Source organism: Cololabis saira, chromosome 6 (genome assembly GCF_033807715.1).
Source record: "Cololabis saira isolate AMF1-May2022 chromosome 6, fColSai1.1, whole genome shotgun sequence".
NCBI classification, from domain to species: domain Eukaryota; kingdom Metazoa; phylum Chordata; class Actinopteri; order Beloniformes; family Belonidae; genus Cololabis; species Cololabis saira.
The window spans coordinates 22,875,061-22,894,914 of NC_084592.1; the positions used below are offsets into that span (position 1 = coordinate 22,875,061).

Below are 19,854 nucleotides of genomic sequence, written 5' to 3' on the forward strand. Positions count from 1 at the left end.
GATTCAGTATTTTGAAAAGCAGCAGATTATATAACAAATTACTAGTCGTGCAATTTGTCCTCAGGACTTTTCAAACTGATCTGTAACTTGTAACTTCATGCTCCTGAGCCCCCTGCAGTGTTCCCCCTTATTGGTGGGAACACTGTTCATTCCTCCATCAATCCTCTGCCGGGTTTGCAGGGAAGGGTCACAGTGGCTCCGGGCTACGGTAGGTAGTGCAGATGTCTCTTGCATCATTAATGCCCTTCGGCTATTCCTTGGGAAAGTTTGACATTTCCACACCGGACTGTACGTGCTTTACAATCCCACCAAGTTAGCTGGCTTCCACGTCACAGTACTTACCAAGTTGCTGCTCACTGGGAAACCTCCGCAGGGAGGTGTTGGGGTATAATCCTAATGAGAAGGCCTGAGCCACCCTGACTGAGCAGCCGTTTGATGTGACGGAGCAACAACACCCCAGACATCTCAAACCATCTCCACAGGTGAGCTGAGCTGCTCTCAAAAGGAAAATTCACGGCTCCAGGTGGCGGCTGGGGGTCGGATTGATTGAAATTAGATTGAATTAGGTTGTAATTTGCTGCCTCTTCACAACAACACTCCAACACACCGGCCGCCCCGCGGTCTATCTCCAACTCACTTTGGACGCTTTCATCTGTTGCACAAGTTCCTAGCCCGCCGGACGGTTTGTTTTCTGGCATGCGTGACACCAAAATCAATTTGTCATGTGCTGCAATCTCTAATGAGCTGTTTTTAAGGCGGAATTACCTTCCATAATATGCATGGGTTTACCAGAAAGAGATAATTATCTAATTGAAAAAGTCTGTTTGATACAAAAGCAGACAGTGGCTCCCAGAAATAGAGTGATGGAAAGTCAATATTAAGTGTAGAACAGGAAAACAAAGCAATTAATTGTTCCGTCACTGCGCTGGCAAACGCTGCGAGGGAAAAAGCAAAACTTTTTTTTCCTCCCAGGTATGTGTACTTTCAGAGGTCCTCCACTGGCCTTCTCCCGAGATGCCATTTCCAACAGGATTAGTCAGGGATGCACCTAATTGCTATTGATTGCTATGTGCTGCATAAAATCAGCCCCTTTTCATGTCCACAGTAGGAGGTGGGAGAAGGCAATTAGCAGGGTGGTGGAGAAGGAAGGCCGGACTGACTTGTAATGGAACGGGAGGACGGGAGGAACCTGAGTAATGACCTTGAACTTGGAGAAAATTACCAAACCATTAAAGGCCAGGGTCGTCCTATTTCTCTTCTCACACAACCACGAGCCAGGAAAATATTGTGCTTTTATTTTATTCTGAAGTGTTCTTCTTATAGACTCAAAACCCAGGCTTTTGTTGGGACTCCGTTCAGAGAATTGGTGCTTCTTCTTTTTATGACAGAAGTCAGAGAAAACGTCAGAAGCTTTATCCAGCAAATTCCTCAACGTTTGTTATCCATTTACTTTTTTTTTTTTCCCCTTTGGAGTTGTTTTTGGTGCGTTTCAATGTCACTTAAAGTTACCCACTCTCCAACCTTCTCAGGAGAAAAATTAAGCAATAAATAAAATAAATACAAAAAAACAATTTTTGCTGAATGACACTTATTTCCAAGTGTATTTAACAAAATATGTTTGTCTCAATGAAGAATACACATTATCTTATTTCTGATATCCATTTGTTTTTTTTTTAAACTCCACCTCGTTTCATAATACACATTTGACGTTTAAAGATATTTACATATGAACAACATTTGGAGCACCAAGGGTTTCTCTGGAAATTTGGACCCTTTGTTGTTCAGCTCAGGTTAAACTTGTGTGAATCCACATACAATCAAAAGGTGCTCGTGATTGAAAACTCAAATTTTAATGTCATATTTGAGTCCCACATTAACCAACCCTTGGTGCCCCCCCGCCCCCCGAAAAAAGAACAATAATACAATTGATTGTATAATAACAGTGTTTCTCTCTTCCTTCACCACATCTGTGTTGGTTTTCAGGCACACGTTATGTAACAGTTTAGTTGCTGAAAAAAAAATCATAAGAAGAGGAAAGGAAAAACAATCTTCCATAATTTCCAGCTACAGTGAGTCGGTGTCTCGTGGATAAAGCAAAATGGTGCATCTGTACAAAATGCCCAACTACTACAAGCCAGAGGTTTTCATGAGGGTGCTGAGGACAATGGCGCCGTTAGAGTAGACATTCACAGACGGACAGAAAGACTCAAGTTTCCTTGCTAAACACACACAAAGAGACTGCACAGCTCGTCTGTACTTGAAAATGTAATTCCCTTTGATTTGCTCAGGAGGAGACGGAGATGCACGCAGTGCAGTGCAGCAGTTCTGTACCGCATTGACACCTCCCGTGTTTTTTTAAAAGCAGACTCTTCTTTCAAATGGCACGCAGCCTACAACTGTGTTAACGCATCCGTGTTTCAAATCCGCCCTGCTTGGTTCTCGATGAGAGCTTTTGGAGTCGCTCTGTTTCGTGTGCACTTACTTGAAGTGCAGAGCATCATATGCACGAGTGCAGTCCTGCTGCATGCCTGCATCTGCTCTGCTGCAGTGAACCCAATTTCTTTATTTATTTTTTTACACGGCTTTCTTTAACTACCGCCAGATTTGAGTGTATTATCATCCTGGTTAACAGTTGAACTGTCTACCGAGCCAGTGCTACACGGGTTCGATTCCTAAATGCAAAGCAGAAGAGTCCATCATTACAATAAAAAACAATGTCACATTAATCGAGTTGCTTAAGTTTGAAATCTGACACTTGAATTGTTTCTCCTTTACCTCTCACATATTGCCACCCTGTTTTTTTTTTTTTTTTGTAGTCCCAACACTAAAGGAGAAGGAGCTGTACCTGCTCTTGTACTCTCGTGGAGCCCACCAGCTGTTACTGGGATGTTGAAGGATTTAAACAACGAATAGTTTTGGGTAATACGGGATTAAACCATTGCACAGGGAAGTGAAGCAAATTAGCTCTTAAAGCAGCCTGGGCTGTTCATTCTGTGTGATGCCAAAGGCCATGCATTGTGAATCTCATCAGGAACAGTAGCAATAAGGCATCTGTGGTGGCAGCAGTGCCTTTGAGCCCCGTCAACTGGCACTCTAACTTCAGCCTGACTCAGCAGTGATCCACTGAACTGCTTCTAATTTCCTTTGTCTTCATGTGTCTACGTGTACAAGCTAAATAATTATGTGGCATTTAAAGTACTCGTGATGAATGAATCCCCTAAAAAGATTTTTAAAAATGTCTGCACGACCACGGTTGCGAGGGATAAACCATTCATGTCCGTTTTGTTTTATGAGCCTGCAGAACTCAAGCCAGATAAATGGTCTGTCTTTGCAAACTGAACGATACTAAATCACTGCAGCTTAATGATGAAAATAATGTAACCTAGATTGTGGCTGAAAAGACTCAACTTCACCAAAACGCCTTTTTCTTTGATTTCCCATGTTGCAGCTGTGCAGGAGACTTTGAAGACAATGACGTCGTTCCAAAAGGATTTTTGGTGCTTTTTAAGGTAATCCGGCTCTTTAGTCGTTGGTCTTTATCCTATGTTCATATCTGTCTCATTACAAAGTGCTGGAAGCTGCTATTAAGCAGCCCATCCATCACCGAATGGGTCTGTAAGGGTAACGGGAACAGATTTTCTGGAAATGGAAAACATTCTAGTGACGGATGGCTTGAGCTAACGGAGATTCACCTTTGGAAATAATGACTAGTATTCATCACCCTCCCCCCCGAACAACATAAAAATCTGTGTTTTGGGGCCTGGTTGTTTTTTTTTTGTTTCAGACTGGATCACTTGACAACGTCTTTGGCCTGAAAAAAACCGGTAGTACATTAGCTCGTCTGTGTGTTGTAGCCCTGGCCATTGCTCCGCCACATGGCTGAGACAATCTGACATGTTCAGGAGGGGCCGGCGGGGCTAAAGCCGTTACATAATCTGCAGCGTATATAGCTTTGTGTTTTACCCAGCCTCATTTAAGGTGTTTATTCAAGTTCCCCAGTGAGTGTGGATGAGTCGCTTGTGTCCCCGTGCATCTTCACGTGGACGTTATACTTGCAAACGCTGCTTAAAAGGCGTTTAGTCATATGCAGATACCCTCCTCTTGTCTGCTGGTTCTTGTTAAATGTGCCCAGCATGCAGGCTGCAGGAGCGCCAAGCACCCAGCTGGAGGATTTATCACAGAATACTCCTGATTAAGGAAATTAAAGCGGGCTGCTCTTGGCTGGCAAACTGCTTTGATAACAAGTTCAAGCAGTTAGTTAGTGGAGGACATGGAGCTTGGAGAATAAACAATAAAACCATTTGGTCTGGAAAGGGTTGCACAGAGTTTTACTTTTGATATAATTCCTGCTCCCCGCAAGAGTTGGAGTAGTTACTGATTAAAGACAGAAAAAAAAAACATAATTGGTTCATTGCAGCCTGTGAAATGTTATGAAATTCGGCAGTAGCATCATGTAAGGAATAGAAGCATAGAAGAGAGCCACAGTGATTAAAACCTATTCAAGACAAACAATAAGTAATGTGCATTTTGTAAACAAGCTCTTAAGAGTGAAGTTGTGAGTTTGCAGTGTCAATCCCAGCGTAACCAAGGAAAAGAAGGAGCTCTGTAAAGTGTGCTTTCGTTTGTTTTTTTTTTTCCTTCTGCTGTTGGACCTTTACAACACCTGCATGGTTGTGACAGACGCATACAACAAACAGGCGACATACATACAGAAATGAGCAATTCAACATTGCCAGTGGCTAGGAAAGAGTTGAAGGAGCTTAGAAACTTTCTGTGTTAGAGCAGCGAGTCAAGCGAGTCAACTTTTTGAAAATATATAGGACGAGTAAAACTGGAGGGTGGAAACAGCCGTGAGACAAGTTCCATCATCATCTCGTTGGCTGAATTTCTATTTGTGTGAAGCTTGTGAGAGCATTTCTTCGATTCTCTCTCTTTTTTTTTCCTCTTTTGTTTCTTTTTTTTATAAGGAATTGTGCTCCTGCCCTGTCAATCATACAAAATGGCGCAGTATAGGCAGAGCCTTGCCTGAGCTTATCCACCATCCCCCGTGAAGTCCCTCTATGAAAACTGGCCGTTGAGGCACTCCCGACGCAAGCACTGCGCCGGCTTCCACCAGTCTCCGTTGTGGCAGCGGCAGATGGTGCAGTCGTCCACCTTCACTTCAATTCCGGCTGGGATGATCGTTGTTCCAGCAAAGCAATTTGGACCTGCCGCATGGGAAGGGAGGGAAGAAGGGTGGAGAGACAGGAAAGAAGGAATGAGAACGACAAGAAATAGATGTGCCTCTCCCGAGAGCCTCTCTTTTGCAAAGGGGTGGTGGAGTGATGCAGAGAGCTGCAGGGAGTTAGGGGAGTAGGAGCAGACGTGCAGATCTTTTCACAGGCATGCACCGATGGGCTTGTTTTTGCAACACTAAAGCGCTTTTGTTAGTCTCCCCTTCTCCCTCGACATGGAGCGCTTTGCATCCTAATGCGCCGCGAGCAGAGAAGCCTGCCAGGAGCTGGCTTGGCAGTACAGAGGATGGAGTGCAGGAGAGGGAAAGAGATAGATGAAGAGAGAGAAAGCTGCTTTGAGAGGGCATAGGGAGGATGGTGTTAATCACTTCACTTCTGTATGAAAAGGCCACAGAACTCCTTAGCAATTCCTTACAGTTCCTTTCCAAAAAACAGTCACACACACACAGACACTCATTCCACACTAAGGAAATACTCAGATTAATTTTGACATCTTATTTATCCTCTAAGCCCTGTAGGATTTACCTTTGTGGATCCCTTCATGTTGATAAAAATCCTTAAACTCCACTGTGTGTTTGTGTATCACTGGAACACAAATCACACACGTGTTTTTGATAATCTCAGCCGATAGAAAGCAGATCAGCCACGGGCGCACTGTACGATCTGTTTCCCAAGGAGGCCGAAGAAAGCTGCCACCTTTTGCAAGGATGCAGTGCTGTTAGTTGTAAACACCAGCTGACATTATTCAAGCTAATTTGTCTCTTTTGTGCCCCCGGAAGATTTGAGGCTGTGCAATCGTTTTCCCCAGCCTTTTTTCAGACGAAGGAGCCGGGAATTGTTTCGGTTTTATTCATTTAAACGAAGCAATCAGCGGCTCAATTGGTGTGACGGTGACTTGAGGTTGCTCTCAGTGTTCAGCTCTGTAAAACCTGCCGGATTCAAGACTCCTCTACAACTTGTCATAAAAACTCATGTGTCCCATAACTCTTGAAGACACAGTAGCCTCCACGGTCTCCAGTCACAGACATTTTTGTGTCCCAGTGAAAGTGATTGAGTGTGGGATAACTTAGCGCAGGGAGCATAAACGGCAGTCGACCAAAACGTCTTCTGCCGGCCTAGTGGCTGCAAATCAGAAAAACTCAATTACAGTTACTGCGTTTTGAACAAATAAACTTTTTGATCTGTCAAATAGGGAAAACACAGGTGTTATTGATTACATAATGGCCAAATTCTCTGTAGGGCTTTCAAGTTTTTAAGATCATGGTTCATCGTCTCACCGCCTCACTGTCACTTAGACACAACAAAGTCATCATTAATGTCAGAGACACCTGTATCTGCAATAAAAAAGTCACGTAAATGTTTATTATGGCCATTTTCAGACATCTCAAACATAGTCCCACTGACCTAAATGTCGAAGGCTGACATTTTTTACATTCATAGGCATAAACAAAGGGAAGCACTGGTGACGGGGCATCCCCGTCTTTTGCCCCAGCGAAGATGAGGCCCGTCTTTTATTTCCATTTGATAGAAACCCTTTGATCTGAGCTTAGAGGAGACACCGAAAGTGCTTGCCAAGACTTAACTCTCATTGATTTGACTCTGGACAGCTGGCACAGGTTACGGGACAAACTGAGTTGATGATGGACGAGCGTGACGGGTCATGAACAAGACAGATGCAGATTCAGCTTCCCATCATGGTGACGGACGTGCGTTCGCGTGTGATCAGTTCATCCTAGCTAATCACATTTCAGAGAGCGAGAATACATTTTAGTCATTTCAAAACCATCTTTGCGCATTTGAAAGTCCCATTTTGTAACATCAACACATATTCATTCATTCATTCATTCATTCATTCATTCATTCATTCATTCATGATATATATTTTTGTCACAAAAAAAAACCCAGCTTCCATACAGATAAAGATGTCAGATCCATAAATGGAATAATCCTATTAAACTGAGGAAACACTGGGCATTCTCAGACTGCCGTTCATTATCATGAGAATTATATAATTACATAGCGCTCTGTGAATTTATAGTATGTAATTCATAATAATGATTAGAGCTGAATCAAGTGGACTCAAAGAATGTGGGGCTCAGTGATAAGTACTCCCACCGGCCGACTCCTCTTATGTGCTGCTTTCTGCTCTCTGATGATGTTTTCAGGAAGAAATGAAGATGATCTAAAAGGCATCCTCGAGTTACATGCAGTGTAGAAAAAACTCTGAGGTTCGCAAACCAATTGCTTCAGGTCAATCTTAGATCCAAGCTTCAAAAAGACAAAAAAAAGAGGTGACGGAGCCTTTTCTGTGCAACAGCTGACAGTTTCACCCTTAATTATTCTAAAACACAGCTGAAAACCCACTTTTCTTTCCGCTTCAGCAGCACATCTTGACTTTACTATGCAAACACAGCCCATTTATTTACATTATTCTATCTTGGCTCCATTTGGTGATTTGTAAATTCATATATTACACATTTTAGCAATTATTGAGTATACGGCACACTTGGATAACTTGCTCAGTAATTGGGTCGACCTATCTATTTATCTTTTAAAAAATCTTCCAGAGTAATATTTCTCTGCCATCAATAATTAAGGCACAAATTTCTTTAATAATTTCAGAATAAATGTAACTGGGGTTTTCAATTGTACGCCACAGAGCTGATCGCAGTATGGAGATGTAGAAGAACCTCCCTCTAAGTAGTTCTTCTGCAAATTCAGCAGCTCCTTTAGCACAAAACTGTGTCTAATGTGAATAATCCAATAGGAATATACTAATCCGTGTAGGATAAGCTTCTTCTTCATCTCTAGACCAAAGCAGCCACAAAAAAAAATTAGCGTGCCAAGCATGAGCTCAAAAAAACACATTTTGGGCTGCGATCTTCTAGCACAAGTAAACGGTCGAGGCTCTGCCAGAGGTGCCGCCGCCAAAAGCCTATTTTGAATCACAAAAGCGGGCGACCCTGAATGTGACACAATCCAAAACACAACCACCACCCATGGTCTTGTTGATACTTCATGAAGAGGCTGGGTTATGCATGGATGCAACTAGTCTGCTCTCCTTTTACATCAAATGTTGTGATATGCAAAGTTGCAATGCACTTTTGTTGGTCTCGTGTTCATCAGTTCAGAGATTCCGCTTCAGCTCATATTTAATGCAGATTGCTTAAAATGCAGTTCTGGAAACTGTGATGGGAGTTTTAATTGGAGCTTTAAATTTGTTAGATGAGCAGAAGTTTAGAGGAGTGTTTGAAGTAGTAGGACGTGACGGCGGTTCAGCAGGCATGCTGTGACTCGTAAAAAGTTATGAGAAAGAGTGTCAAGTGTCTGCATGTTCTTCCCAGTAAAGACTCAGCTGGACATCCGCAGAACCCACACTTGAATGGTACAAGTATAAGTTCTGCTGTTATCAATATTCATTCAGATTTTTACGATGCATAACAAGAAATGAACTGCAGTTACAATTACAGGTCGGTTGTTTTTGTTTAAATGGAAGAATTGTACACCTATAAAGTGTTTGGACAGGTTTCTAGAGATTAAAAGAATTATTGTGGCTTTGAGAATGGCCATTCATTTATTTATTTTCAGTCTTAATTGTTGAAGACATAAACATTTGGAACCTGTCCAATAGAGGAAGAATGGATCCTCTAACCAGAAACTCTGAAGCACTGATCCATGTCAAAGTAAGAGTCCTTTTTTTTTTTTTGTGTCAGTGACAGGCTCGACTTCTTTTGCCAGTAGTCCTAATTGTCAGCATGTGCTCCCAGGCACACGTTTACGTTTGTGAAACTGTGGAGAGCTTTCTGTTAAGCAAGTCTTCTCGTTGGAGAGGTACTAGTAAACAAGATAAGTGCCCTTTGCCAGCAAGTTCTCAGCTTGCAAACATAATTTAACATGAAATCCACCATGCAGTTTGACTTGCTGTATGGAGAGCTGCAGAGTTGATCCTGCTTATCCGACTCTCATTACCGTCCTCTTGCTAAAACTGGGCTACATAAGGGAGGTGATCAATTATTGCAGATAGATGGTAAGTTTTTATCAAAGTTTGTGTAAGTTGGGAAGTTCTTTCACATAAAAACAACAACCAAAGCAAAAGAATCCTACGTGGGGAGTAATCTCTATCAGCCTTCAGCTACATAACTGCAGAGTGCTTTAATGTATTTGCAACTACTTTGAAAGAAAAAAAACGAAAGGAAATCATCGTCTCTGAGTATTGAACTGATCTCTAAACATTTTTGTCCAGGCAGTACGGTGAATAACAGTCACACAGAGTGGGAAATGGGAGCTTAAGTTATATTTTATATTCACTTTACATAAAGCACTTTCTCAAGGCAGTGGTTAGAATCATGTGTGAGATCAAACTGCTCTTGCCAACTGGGATATATAGATCAAAACCCCCTAAGATATGAAATAAAAAAAATGGCATACTCATTACCAAACCTGCTTTCATGTGATGGGAGGAGAAATTGTTTCTATGCACATGCATTCTGTAAAGTTAATGTACTTAATATACCATTTCACCTGAAAAGCAACATCATAGCCTCGTGGCAGCTGAAATGTGCTTGGCAGTCGTCTTTATGCTTTATGCTTCATTGTATTTGCACCAAACAAAGGTTTCTGGATAATCTCCCTGCCCTGTCCGTATTCATTATTTATCACAGAATATCACTATCTTCCAATCTTTCACAGTACACGACTGCCTCTCTTTTGAGCCCACCAACCTCACTGTCTCCCGTTTAGATATTGATGATGGTTTGAGTTGGGCTCTTTTCTCGATAAATCTCAGGTCCTTCAGGCAATTTCATACAGTTTGGTCGCAAACATGGATTTTCTTTCTGCCCATTTGTTTTTCATTTCTTTTGTTGTGCCTTCCTGCCATATTGCTTTGAGTTTTCTCAAAGCAATATGGCTTCTTTGATGACTTCTTTGGTCCACCTGTATGTTTTCCTTTAACAACCTTCCAATTTTGTTTCTGCTTGCTCCAGATTTCGTCTGAAATGAAGGAGAACAGCCATTATCTTTTGCCACATGATGAATCACATTCTTGAAGAAGGAATTCGTTCAACGGCGAGAGATTGAGTGTTACTTTTGCCCAAACGGCTGGCTATTTTGGATGGTGATGAAATGCAAATTAGAAGATAATTCTCCATTCAAAAAATCTTCATTCATTCATTCATTCATTCATTCATTCATTCATTCATTCATTCATTCATTCATTCATTCATTCATTCATTCATTCATTCATTCATTCATTCATTCATTGTCCATGGTGGGGGTGTTCAAGCCCTGTGCGTGACCTGCACGTTAGATTTAAGGTCACTTTTTTCACTTGGGGTTATACTGAATGTTGAGTCATAATAATAACAACAATAAAACAGCCTTTTAATGAATCAAAATATTGAGAAAGAAAGAGTTGTGATGAAACCTTCAACAAAGTCTCAGAAAACCAAACTTCCTCCAGAGGACATTTAAGCTTTGGTTATCCACACTCTCTTGATTCATTTAAAAACTTGTTCCAAACTCCAAGTAGAAAAAATACATACATGCATACAACTGTGCTTTCAATTTGACTGTTGCACGTTTCCCATCAGCTTTCCCCTCTTGTGTCCTTGAACGCAATGCATTTGGAATCTACATAAACGTTTGAAACCCACACTTGCAAAAGGAAAAAAAAGAAGATACATATCCGTCTCCCCCTGAATGGAAATATGACTGAAGCAGGTTTGTTTTATCATCTTTCCATAGTCAAAATGAGAGCTAAGCAGCATCCCCTCATCACCCTCTCAGCCATCCACTTGCATAGAGGTTTATTTGGAAACCTTTGTCTGACTGTGCACCCTTGAGGCTCCTAAAACAGCAGGCAGCAGGTCTACCCTGAAATGCCAAGGGTGTCACTGTGTCCTGTCAGCCTGGATTAGTTCTCTTTTAGCAGCTTCTGCAGCCCTGTTACTGCAGGTGTGTTTGTGCAAGTGTAGATGGTCTGAAATAAAAGAAGTATCCAATAGAAGTAAAAAAAAAAGAAAGAAAAAAAGGGACTTGTGTCAACACACAGACACAACCACCCACCCACCCACACAAACACAAACTTCATCAACTGAATGTTTCATATGTGCTATGGTTCTGACGTCACCCAAAGCACTCTTTGCTATTGATTGCCCCTGACATGTTCACATTGCAGTGTTGCAGTTACTGTACTTTACTCAAAAAGCTCCTTCTGTCCCTCAGGATTGGTTCTGGCAAAGGGAAGCCACACACAGCGCCTTGTAAATAGTCAATGAACCATTGGAATCCTATAATTCTAATTTAGGGATTGGCTCTGTGTGACAAGGGCACCAGGGCACTGGGAGATAAAAAGCCCTCCAAGGACCCATTAGTCCATCCTACCATGCCTTCAATCAATGGGCTAATGTTTACTCTGCTTAGTGTGTCATTTATAATTAAAACCCATACTGCTCATTAGCGTCTAACGGGCCCACAGTAATAATTTTAATCATATAACATCAATTACATCCTTGTCTTCTGAAGATGCAACCATCAAACGGTGAGACCACAGATAAACCTGCTGTAACTAGTTTAATGAAAATTTAATGACTTTGTGAGAAATTTGCATTGGATTCCAGAGGAGGTGAGGTTTTTACCGTTTTTACAGATGGGGCAGCATTGCTCCGGTTCATAAACGGGGTTGACGCACTCGGGGACGGCACAGTCGGACACCACGCAGTGCACCTCGTTATTTGGTTCGCAGCGGCACCATTCACAGGGCGACGGCTGTGGGCAGAGTGGAGAAATCTGGGTCAGACCATTCAGTTGTGTTCATGTTGCAACTCACCTGCACATATCATGTTTACAAAAATGCCAATCTCAATATGCATTTCTTGATTAACAAGGGACAAAGGAATTATTTACAACCCCAACCTTTTAAGCATCTTTGCTTTGTAACAAATTCAGCTTATGATTACCTTTGAAAAACCTTTGTAAATCTCTTGAATAACTATCAAATAGAGCTTATAAAGTGTTTTTTATTTTGATGATATTGTGGATTTTGCTGCATTCTGTTTTGCCCCGCCTAAGGAAACAAATCATGAGCTTATCCCATAACCTCTGCAACATGCAAATTAGGGCTATCCCACCCTCTGTGCTTCTGCCTCTTACTTGTATCTATCCTCACAAAGTCTCTTGACCAGAAAATGAACTTTAACATGACTACATGGGGTAGAAAAAACAAAACTGTTTGTAAATTGGAAAAGGTCAACTGTTCATTATATTATATTTTCTCTTTTTTTCATCATAGTAAATAGCCTTTAGAGGTTCTCTCAGCAGTGAGGCTGCATTCTATCAGGAACGAGGCACATGGACTCAACCTTAGAGGCCGAAATAGTTTAATATTTGATCGCCCCTTTGGCGGTCTTTTGACAGACAGGCTAACGTGTGTGAAGAACAGGTCATAAAACCAGATCAAATGGTTTGGATGGATAACTGCAAGATATCCCAAATTACAATAGTCAGTATTTCAATCCATCACAGTCCATCCAGTGTCAAAACACTGCCTGCTTTTTAGTGTTTGAGTGACACTGTGGCTCACCTATATTGAGTTTTATTTTGGAGTAAATCATAATGAGTGGAAGTATTCACTTTGGCAGACTGGAAAGAAATTGCATCTTCAATGTTTTATTTGTGTCAGAATGTTATAAAAATAAACAATACTTTAAGCTGTCCTTTCAGCCGTATTCACAGTCTGGTTCTGTTTCTGCCATTTACCTAAACTTTCGACACTGGTTGGCCGGGTATAACACGGTGTGAATGTAACAGTTTGAACTTCTCTCTCAAGATTTCCATTTCATTCCTCAAGTCTGACTTTAGACTCCCTTATCACCACATGTATGATTCATCATATCTACAGGGAGGGAGTCCACTCATCATATTATCCTATGTTCATACTACCACGCTTAAATGATCTGTATCAAATTTTTTTTATCACCATTAATGTGAATCATCAATTCTCTTTTCCCTTTTATACAGAGATAGTTGGACACAGAGGTCCAATTTTCTGATCAGAATTGTGTGATTTAAGCATGCTAGATCCAATACAGCTGATCAAAAGTAACTACCTCCTCTTTTAAGTATATATTTTTTTCATTTGGTTATAAAAGCTATTTCCAAACCATTTGCTACAGTGACAAAAGATTATTTAAAGGGAAAGGCATTTAAGACAGATGCCAAGCTTCACTAAGATGTGCATCTGTGCAAATTTATCCCAAGAAAACAGATGTTGCAATGCAGAGCATTACATGCATGTTAAACATCATACAAAGGGAAATTGTTGCCCAACATGATCTGGACAACTAACAAAGGTTTTCAAAGAGGACTATATTTCATAATCTTTAACAAAATCTCACAGAATCCCACTGTTACCTTGAAGCAACTAAAGGTTTCTCGGTCAAAGTGGTGTTCATAGCAGGGGTGCCAGGAGAAAGCTGCTGTTCACAAAAAAAAAAGAACATTGCTGCCTGTCAGCAAGTTAAAAAAAATCAAGTGAATGAGCTCAGAGGTTCTTGGGAAAAGAAAAATGAAGAGCTGGATGAGACCAAAATAAGAGCATTTTTGGTTTAAATGACATACATTACGTTTGACAAATGGAAAAAAGCGCTGCCAAGGGATGGACTGCGGATGTCTTCAGGATCTTGGTGAGGTCACTGAAGCACTCTCGAGTGTCCATTCAAGAGATAATTGATAAAGTTCACCAGGTGTGGCGTTATAGAGGCGTTAACCAAAATAATCTTGTAAAAATTAAAACCAATGCACATTTGGTACCAATAAGAGACTGAAAAATTAGATGCGGACTACTAAATATACGATCGTTAAGCTCCAAGTCTCTGTTAGTAAATGATATAATTACAGAGAGTAGGAGTGATGTTTTCTGCTTAACAGAAACATGGTTACAGGAGGAAGAGTATGTTAGTTTGAATGAATCGACTCCGCCCGGTTATTTTAATCATCACATTCCTAGAAATACGGGCCGAGGCGGAGGAGTCGCAGCAATTTATAACTCCAGTCTCCAAACAAAAATTGAACCTAAGTCCAATTATAATACATTTGAAAGCCTCACGCTTAGTCTGAAATTTCCGAGCTGGAAATCAGAGAAGCCAGTTGTGTTAGTGGTAGTGTATCGGCCCCCTGCTGGCGCTTATCTAGAGTTTTTGTCCGAATTTTCAGATTTCCTTTCTGGATTACTGATCAGTACAGATAAATTCATCATAGTGGGTGATTTTAATATTCATATGGATGTTGAAAGCGATAATCTTAAATTAGCTTTCAATTCTCTTCTAGAATCAATGGGTATCTCAAAAAAAGGGGACGGGCCGACGCATTGTTTTGATCATACTCTCGATCTCGTTCTCACCTACAGTGTTGAAACTGATGATCTGTTGGTGTCACCTGTAAACTGCCTTTTATCCGACCACTATTTAATAACGTTTGAATTTAATGTTGTCGATGTTGAAGTGCAGGGCAGGAGGTATTATTTTAGCAGATGTTTGTCTGATGAAGCTATTGCTAAATTTAAGGAGGCCATTGCTCATCTTGCGACAGTGGAAAATAGTGAAGCCTCTACAAAAGCAATAGAGGCCAGTGACCTGGGTTCTACCTCTGATGTTGATTTTTGTGTTAGTAACACTACTGATCTGTTGCACTCAGCTTTAGATGAAGTTGCTCCTTTGAAAAGGAGGGTTTCTAGCCACAGGAGCTTAACTCCCTGGTATGATTCAGATATTCGCATGTTGAAACAAAACGTGCGTAAAATGGAAAGGAAGTGGCACTCTTGTAAGTCTGTAGACTCCTATCGTGAATGGAAAGATATTCTAATAGTATATAAAAAAGCCATTCGCAAAGCCAGAACAGCTTATTATTCAATGTTGATAGAGGATAACAAAAGTAACCCACATTTTCTGTTCAGCACTGTAGCCAGGCTGACAAAGAGTCACAACTCTGTGGAGCCGTGCATTCCTGCAGCTTTAAGTAGTGAAGACTTTATGAGCTTCTTTAACAGTAAAATCACGAGAATTAGAGAAGAAATCAACCAGCCGGTTGTGGGCGTTTCTTCAGCTTTAGCGACTTCCCTAGGCTCTGACTTGACTCTATACTGTTTTGATCCTATAGACCTCCCTGAGCTGACTTCACTCGTTAATAGAGCTAAGTCTACCCCATGTATGTCAGACCCCATCCCGACTCGACTATTCAAAAATGTTTTTTCTCTTATTGGTGCGACAATACTAGACCAAATCAACCTATCCCTAAGCTTAGGATATGTACCACAGGTACCACTTTCAAAGTCGCAGTAATTAAACCTTTACTTAAAAAACCTTCCCTTGACCCAGACACCTTAGCTAATTATAGGCCAATTTCTAACCTTCCATTTGTATCTAAAATTCTGGAAAAGGCAGTTTCAAGCCAGTTATGTGACTATTTGTATAGAAATGATCTGTTTGAAGTCTTTCAGTCAGGGTTCAGAATGCATCATAGCACAGAGACAGCACTGGTTCGAGTCACGAATGACCTCCTTATGGCCTCAGATAAGGGATTAGTGTCCATATTGGTTCTACTGGACCTCAGTGCTGCTTTTGACACTATAGATCATGGCATTTTACTGCACAGGGTAGAGCATGTTGTTGGGATTAAAGGGACAGCTCTACGTTGGTTTAAATCATATCTATCTGACAGGTTCCAGTTTGTTCATGTACATGAGGTTTCTTCAGAACAGTCAAGGGTCTTTTATGGTGTTCCGCAGAGTTCAGTGCTAGGGCCAATCTTGTTCAGTTTACACATGCACCCATGGGAAGTATAATCCAGAATCACGGCATACACTTGCATTGCTATGCTGATGATACGCAGCTCTATTTGTCTATGAAGCCGGATGAAACAGAACCGTTAGTTAAACTTCAGGCATGTCTTAGGGACATCAAGGACTGGATGTCCGGAGATTTCTTGCTTCTAAATTCAGATAAAACAGAGGTTATCATTCTTGGTCCAGAGCATCTTAGGAAGGAATTAGATGGTGTTGCGATGGCTTCCAGTGCAACTGTGAGAAACCTTGGTGTTGTTTTCGATCAGGACTTGTCATTTAAACCATATATTAATCAGGTTTGTAAAATAGCATTTTTCCATCTCAGTAATATTGCAAAAATTAGGAAAATCCTCTCGCAGAGTGATGCAGAAAAACTAGTTCATGTGTTTGTATCTTCTAGACTGGATTACTGTAATGTGTTGTTAGCAGGATGTCCAAGTAATTTGCTGAATAGGCTACAGCTGATCCAGAATGCAGCAGCACGAGTGCTGACAGGAATCAGCAGGAGAGACCACGTCTCTCCAGTGTTAGCGTTGCTCCATCGGCTACCTGTAAAATTCAGAATCCAATTTAAAATTTTATTACTTGCATATAAAGCCCAAAACGGCTTAGCTCCGCATTATTTACAAGATTTGATAGTGCCTTATGTTCCTGGCAGAGCTCTCCGCTCTGCAGGTTTACTCGTAGTTCCTAGAGTATCTAAATGTAGATTTAGAGGGCGGGCGTTCTGCTATCAGGCACCGTTACTATGGAACCAACTTCCAATCTGGGTTAAGGAGGCTGACACCACCTCCACCTTTAAAACTAAACTTAAAACCTTTCTGTTTAGTAAAGACTATAGTTAGTGTTTAGTAAACCTCTAGCTGGTGTTGGTAAATCTCTAGGTAGTGTTAACTCTAGTGTGTTAGAGTCAGTAGTCATAGTTGCAGCTATAGAACAAGACTATAATAGTTAGTCTCAAATATAGCCTCGCAGTAGATATGCTGCTATAGGCTTATGCTGCAGGGGGGCACCGACATGATCCGCTGGGCGGTGCCTCTCACCCTTCTTCTCCTCTCCTTTTCCCCTCTCTCTCTTTTCCATTACCATTTTTATTTATTATAAATATCATTTTTGTCCATCGTTCTTGTAGTTTCTTGTGCCGGCCCCCCTTTTTTCTCTTTTGTGCATGTTTGCAGGCCGGAGCATCGGGAGCTGCGTTCTGGCATGCGGTCCCGGTCCCCCCCCCATCCCCGGTCATCCCATTGCTGCTTCCACCTGCCTACGTGGATGTCTGCTGTGTGCTCCTGATGCCCCCCCTCCCCACTCTGGTCATCCCGCTGCTGCTTCCACATGACTGCTGTGTGCTGCTGACGTCCCCGACTCCCCCAGTCTGGCCTTCGGCAGGAGGGTCCCCCCTTATGAGCCTGGTCCTGCTCAAGGTTTCTTCCCTCCTAAAGGGGAGTTTTTCCTTGCCACTGTTTGGCTTAAGGCTTTTCTCCCACTAGGGGAGTTTTTTCCTGCCATTGTTTATGTAATAATTGCTCGGGGGTTTATGTTTATGTTCATGTTCTGGATCTCTGGAAAGCATCTAGAGACAACATCTGTTGTATTAGATGCTATATAAATAAAATTGAATTGAATTGAACCCCCCCCCCCCCTTTTTTTTTGTCAAACATGTCTATATTTGTGCAATTTTGTCTCTTCATTTACACAAACACATAAATATATACATGCACATACTGTATATAAAAAAGCATAACAAAACATTGAGTAATACAATCCTTGTGAAATCAAAAGCAAATTCAGTGGAAAGCCAGACTTTGAACAAGAGAAAACCTTTTTTTTTTGTTTTGTTTTAAATACCGAGATACAAGAGTCCCCAGCTCTGTCAGATTCTCCCAGAGAGAGGAATAATAAAAGTGCAAGTTTAATTTAATGCCAAGTTACAGCGACAGCTGTTGCTAGAAGTTGCCGATCAGTTAGTTTCCTTTGGGCAAAGTCTGCTAAGCCACATGCTGCTACTTTGTCTAGGAAGTCCAGCTGCACACATTAAAACTCCCATTTGTTCAATTCTGGCAATGAAAAGATAAAATATAAGCACACTTCCATGTCAGATGAACCATTGAGCTACAGTACAGCCCGAGAGTTAGTCTTTATCCCACTGGGAGTGATAATTAAATGTTGAAAACTCATGTACATTGTCAAAAATATTTTACATGATGATAACTGCTGTGAGTACAGATGTCCCTCTCAGTATTTGTTGAGAGATTTCTGTTCACTTACTTTCTGTTTATTGTAATAATGGACGTACATTTCTGTTTTGCATACCCCCATATGTTTTTTAGAGTCTAGAACAATAGGCTTAAAGTTCAAGAATAACATCTTATATATTTTAGCAATACATTAAAGGGAGGGTACGGGATTTCTTGATGACATCATTTATGTTGGTATTTGAAAAAAAATAAAAATAAATTCAACAAAACAAAGTTAGCTCCTCTCCCCTCCCCCAGGGATCCCCACGAAAACATGAGCCATTATCTCCTGCACTTCATATATAAGAGAGAACCTGCTCCCTGTCTGTGATTCATTGGAGTGATGCTTGTCTTGGTTTTGAGGGCAGGCTGGCTAAACTCTCTTTTCATTTTATTGAGCCAGAGATGTGTATGAAATTTTTTTTTTTTCACAGTGTAGTCATGAGATTGGTATGTAGTAGATGGCGAGGCAATATGAAAGTCAGAAAAGTGCTCTGGGCTAGAAATCATAATGAATATCTTACCCTACCTTAAACAACACCAGACTTGTTTAATTATATCATCAACCATAACTCTCATCAGGGAATTCAAGTTACAATGATTGGCAATAAGATTCAAATTTAGCATCTTTCAAATGTTCAAATGGTGTTTAAAAGATGTTCATTTTCAATTCACACTGAATTTCTGAAAGGTGTTGTATATTGATGAGTCAGGATAGTGTTAAGAAGTGAAAATGAAAGTCAAGAACTAGAAAGCTGTTTCATGAAGCCAACAAGCTGAAGTGGAGGGACCAAAGTTAAGCCTGGTGCGTTCATTTATAATACTGAAATACATTTTAATGAAATCAAGCAAAGGAATCAGGTAACAAGACTAATACTGTCATCATATAGGTCAATACAGTTCAATTCGATTCAAATCAGCCTTATTTATATAGAGTTATATTATGACAAATATAATCTCTAGGCGCTTCATCAATACAAGTTAACTCATTCCAAAGTAGTTCAATTAATACAAAACTCCCCCTTAACAGGAATAAACCTCTGGCTGAACCAGACTCAGGAAGGACGGCTCTGCCTCGACCCATTGGGGGTTGAGATGACAAGAAAGAAACTCTACATATTGAAATATATATATATATATATATATATATATATATATATATATATATATATATATATATATATATATATATATATATATATTTTTTTTTTAATATTTTTATCCCTGATTTTTTTCCCCATTTTTTGTCACCCACTGCTCCTACCAAAGTGACAGTCCTGGGCATTGTTCCCTCCACCAACCCTGGGAGGGCCCTGCACTGAGCTCAGGTCTCCTCCTTAACCTGAGGAGTGAGCAGGCCGCTTCTTTTCACCAGACAGGGTGACGCTTCTCTGGCCGGACGTAGCGCGTGGAAGGATCACGTTATTCCAGCCAGATCCTCCCCACCCCATCTGGCTCCCCGGTTGGCCAGAGGGGGCATGTATAGCCCAGGACTGTGTGCATGTTTTTGTGAGGGTAGCTCACATTGCTACCTAAGGGAACACGG

General features: G+C 41.0%; 1 protein-coding gene across 1 annotated transcript in view; it reads right to left on the reverse strand.

Annotated features, from left to right (window-relative positions):
* Positions 1–1,298: 1,298 nt before the first annotated feature.
* The window catches only part of vwc2l (von Willebrand factor C domain containing 2 like), a 33,934-nt gene continuing 15,378 nt past the window's right edge, over positions 1,299–19,854 (reverse strand). Inside the window, exons 3-4 of the mRNA XM_061723730.1 lie at positions 11,873–12,002; positions 1,299–5,207 (exon numbers count right to left, since the gene is read on the reverse strand). Coding sequence (XP_061579714.1) covers positions 5,059–5,207; positions 11,873–12,002 — 279 coding nt within the window. The 3' untranslated portion in view covers positions 1,299–5,058. The remainder of the gene's footprint in view (positions 5,208–11,872; positions 12,003–19,854) is intronic.